The sequence below is a fragment of the Austrofundulus limnaeus genome, unplaced genomic scaffold (genome assembly GCF_001266775.1).
Source record: "Austrofundulus limnaeus strain Quisiro unplaced genomic scaffold, Austrofundulus_limnaeus-1.0 Scaffold2979, whole genome shotgun sequence".
In the NCBI taxonomy this organism is placed as follows: domain Eukaryota; kingdom Metazoa; phylum Chordata; class Actinopteri; order Cyprinodontiformes; family Rivulidae; genus Austrofundulus; species Austrofundulus limnaeus.
This window is the reverse complement of record NW_013955381.1, coordinates 2396-5037: the sequence shown is the minus strand read 5'-3', so window position 1 is coordinate 5037 and position 2642 is coordinate 2396. Positions and strand designations below refer to the sequence as shown.

The following is a 2642-nucleotide window of genomic DNA, read 5'->3' as shown; positions in this document are numbered from 1 at the left end:
GCACAACACTATATTCTTAGGTTTTCCTTTTTATAATGTTGACAATGTTTAATTTATTATGTTTTGATTGATATAGATTAGTTACATGTTTGAATTATAACAACACATAATTAAAACGTTATGATAACAGTAGATGAGATTTTTGTCTGAATGCCTGTGATTCACCCGTAGGTCAGTAGGGGGCGAACACAGGCATTGAAGAACATGTATAAATTGATGAACTTCCTGGTTTTTCACCAGTGTGGTTTCCTGTCAGATCCAGTAACATTAAACCTCACTGAGATCCAGACGTCTGGTGTTGTTTGGTTTTATTCCTTCTAAAATCAGTTTATTTAACAATGGTGGTTTTAATAATGACTTCAGTTTATTGAATATGTATTTTTCTTACAAATGGATTCCATTATGTGTCAATAACGTCAGCATTTTCCTCATAGTGGAAATCATAGGGACCATCATATCCCAGTGCTGTTTTTATTTATTTATTTACACACCTGGAAAATGTTTCCATGTACTGTACCCCCTGTAACATGCTGGTTGGGAATCACTGTTCTAGACAACAAAATCAACTAAAATTATTTGCTGCTATTTGCTAAATACAAGGTGGACATGAGAGAAAACCAGACTTCCACACTGACCTGTGTCTTCCTGGACTGTAACTCTCTTCAGAAATTTTAAATCCCATGGAGAAGATTCAAACATACTAAAATAAATGTGTCATTGTGCCCTGGTTGTTGAAAACCAAACTAGTTAAACAAACAGTGAGAAAGTTCCTTCACCAGCTGTCATCCTCTTACAAAAGACTAAAACTTATGAAGAGTGGTTTTTGTAAGAAAACATCACAACTTCTTCAACCTGCTGAGTTAGATTTAAAATTTAGAGATGATGTCAAAAAACAATCACTAGATCCTGATGAGAGAATCTGAACCCAGAGGTGAAAAACGTGTGTGTTTGTGTGTAATGTGTGTGTAACAGATATAATGAAGATGTTTATTTTAAATTCAAGTTTTGCTTTAGTTCAGACTCATGTTAAAGTTACACCTTTTGGGCCAGTCTAGATCATTCCTGTTCTTTGAAAACAGGTGTGCAAACACAGAGGAAAATAAAAGCTTTTTAATATTATTATTACAGACATATCATTTAAGCAACAACTTGTAAAATGAGCACAAATCAATTACTGTTCATGTTGAGAAATAATCTCCCCACGATCTGTTTCAGCTCAAAGGTCCAAGAAAATTGTGAGAAAATACACAAAACCCACTCATGGAGTTTACAAAGGTTTGTAAGGAACACAAGTTGTGCAGCTGTTTGCACAGCTTGTTTTTTAAACAACAGTTTATGTGTAACGAACTTTCAGAGCAGTTTTCTGAGTCGTGCACATTGTGTTTCAGCCCACGCAGCCATCCTCATGTATACGATTTAATTTGCTGGAGTAAGCTAAAATAAAAAAAATAAAAGGGAAGCTTTTATATGGAACTGACATTTTAAATATAACAAAAAATCTACTGATTCTGTTCAGATCCAAGWAAAACCAGAGGAAGAACATTTACCTCGGACTATGACCCTGATGGACATGACCAAACAGAAGAGCAGTTTGAGGGCCTCGGCCAGCAGATTGACAGAAGCAGGGAGGAAGTCATACTTGTTTTCTGAAAGGAACAGAAAAACTAAGTTAAACACCGACTGATGCATGAATATTTTTTTATCTTTGTTGTTAAAATGTCAGATCTGTAGTGTCGGCCGTCACTAACCAGCGTTGGCAGAGAACTTGAGCAGCACGATGCGACTGGTGCCCAACGTRACGAAGCCCAGGCCAAGAGCCAGAGTGTAGGAGCAGGAGCGTGAGCACAGGGAGGGGCGGTGACAGCACATCATGGCTGCAGACAGGCCGGGCCTACACTGCAGCATCACATCGTCACAGAAAACACATACATATGTTTTAAAGCATTATCACAGGTCAGGGTCTTTCTATGGTCCATTAACTTATAAACTTAACATAATTAATACATGTAAAAAGACTAATTACAGTCAAGTATGTCAAGTTGAACCTTAGACAAATTTATATAGTGCATACATATACTATATATATATTTTATTATCATTTTTTAGGGGTGGAAATCTTTTACTCTCTCATGATTCGATTCAAAATTGATTTTTTTTTCACTCAAATCTGAATGTGAGCTCGTTAATCGTGTTCCTAAAGTTCTTCATCTTCATTATACAAACTTTACACAAAGTGAGGTCAAACTCAGACTCATTCAGTAAAAAACAAAATGAGCCCAAATCTTCACATTCAATGAAGACAGGACCAGTTAAATCTCTCTATCCTCCAGTTTGGTAGTTTCCTCTTTGTTTTGGTTCTTTCTGTGAGTTCATCTGTTCCAGAAGCAGCTGCATGAGACGTCAGGACGTCTCAGGTAGGTACAACATGGACGTGAACAACCTGTGGATTTTCTTTTCTTTTTAATCAAGTTTGGGACATTTTAAATTTTAAATCGATTCTGAATCTTTGAAAATGAGAATCATGATTAGGGTTGGGCGATATTGGCAAAAAAAAAAATCACGATTAACTGTGGTATTTAGCCAATAACTATTAATTTGGCAATTAATCCCCTGGAGTCCCTGAACACCCTTATGTCCTGGTC

The 2642-nt window shown here is 36.4% G+C and overlaps 1 protein-coding gene across 2 annotated transcripts in view; it reads right to left on the bottom strand.

Annotated features, from left to right (window-relative positions):
• slc35a5 (solute carrier family 35 member A5) overlaps positions 1–2642 on the bottom strand; it is a gene marked incomplete at its 3' end in the record, with an annotated part of 8693 nt that overhangs the window by 3662 nt on the left and 2389 nt on the right. Inside the window, 2 exon segments of one of the 2 annotated variants that reach the window (XM_014000358.1) lie at positions 1548–1646; positions 1749–1896. In XM_014000358.1, coding sequence (XP_013855812.1) covers positions 1548–1646; positions 1749–1872 — 223 coding nt within the window. 2 annotated transcript variants of the gene reach the window in all.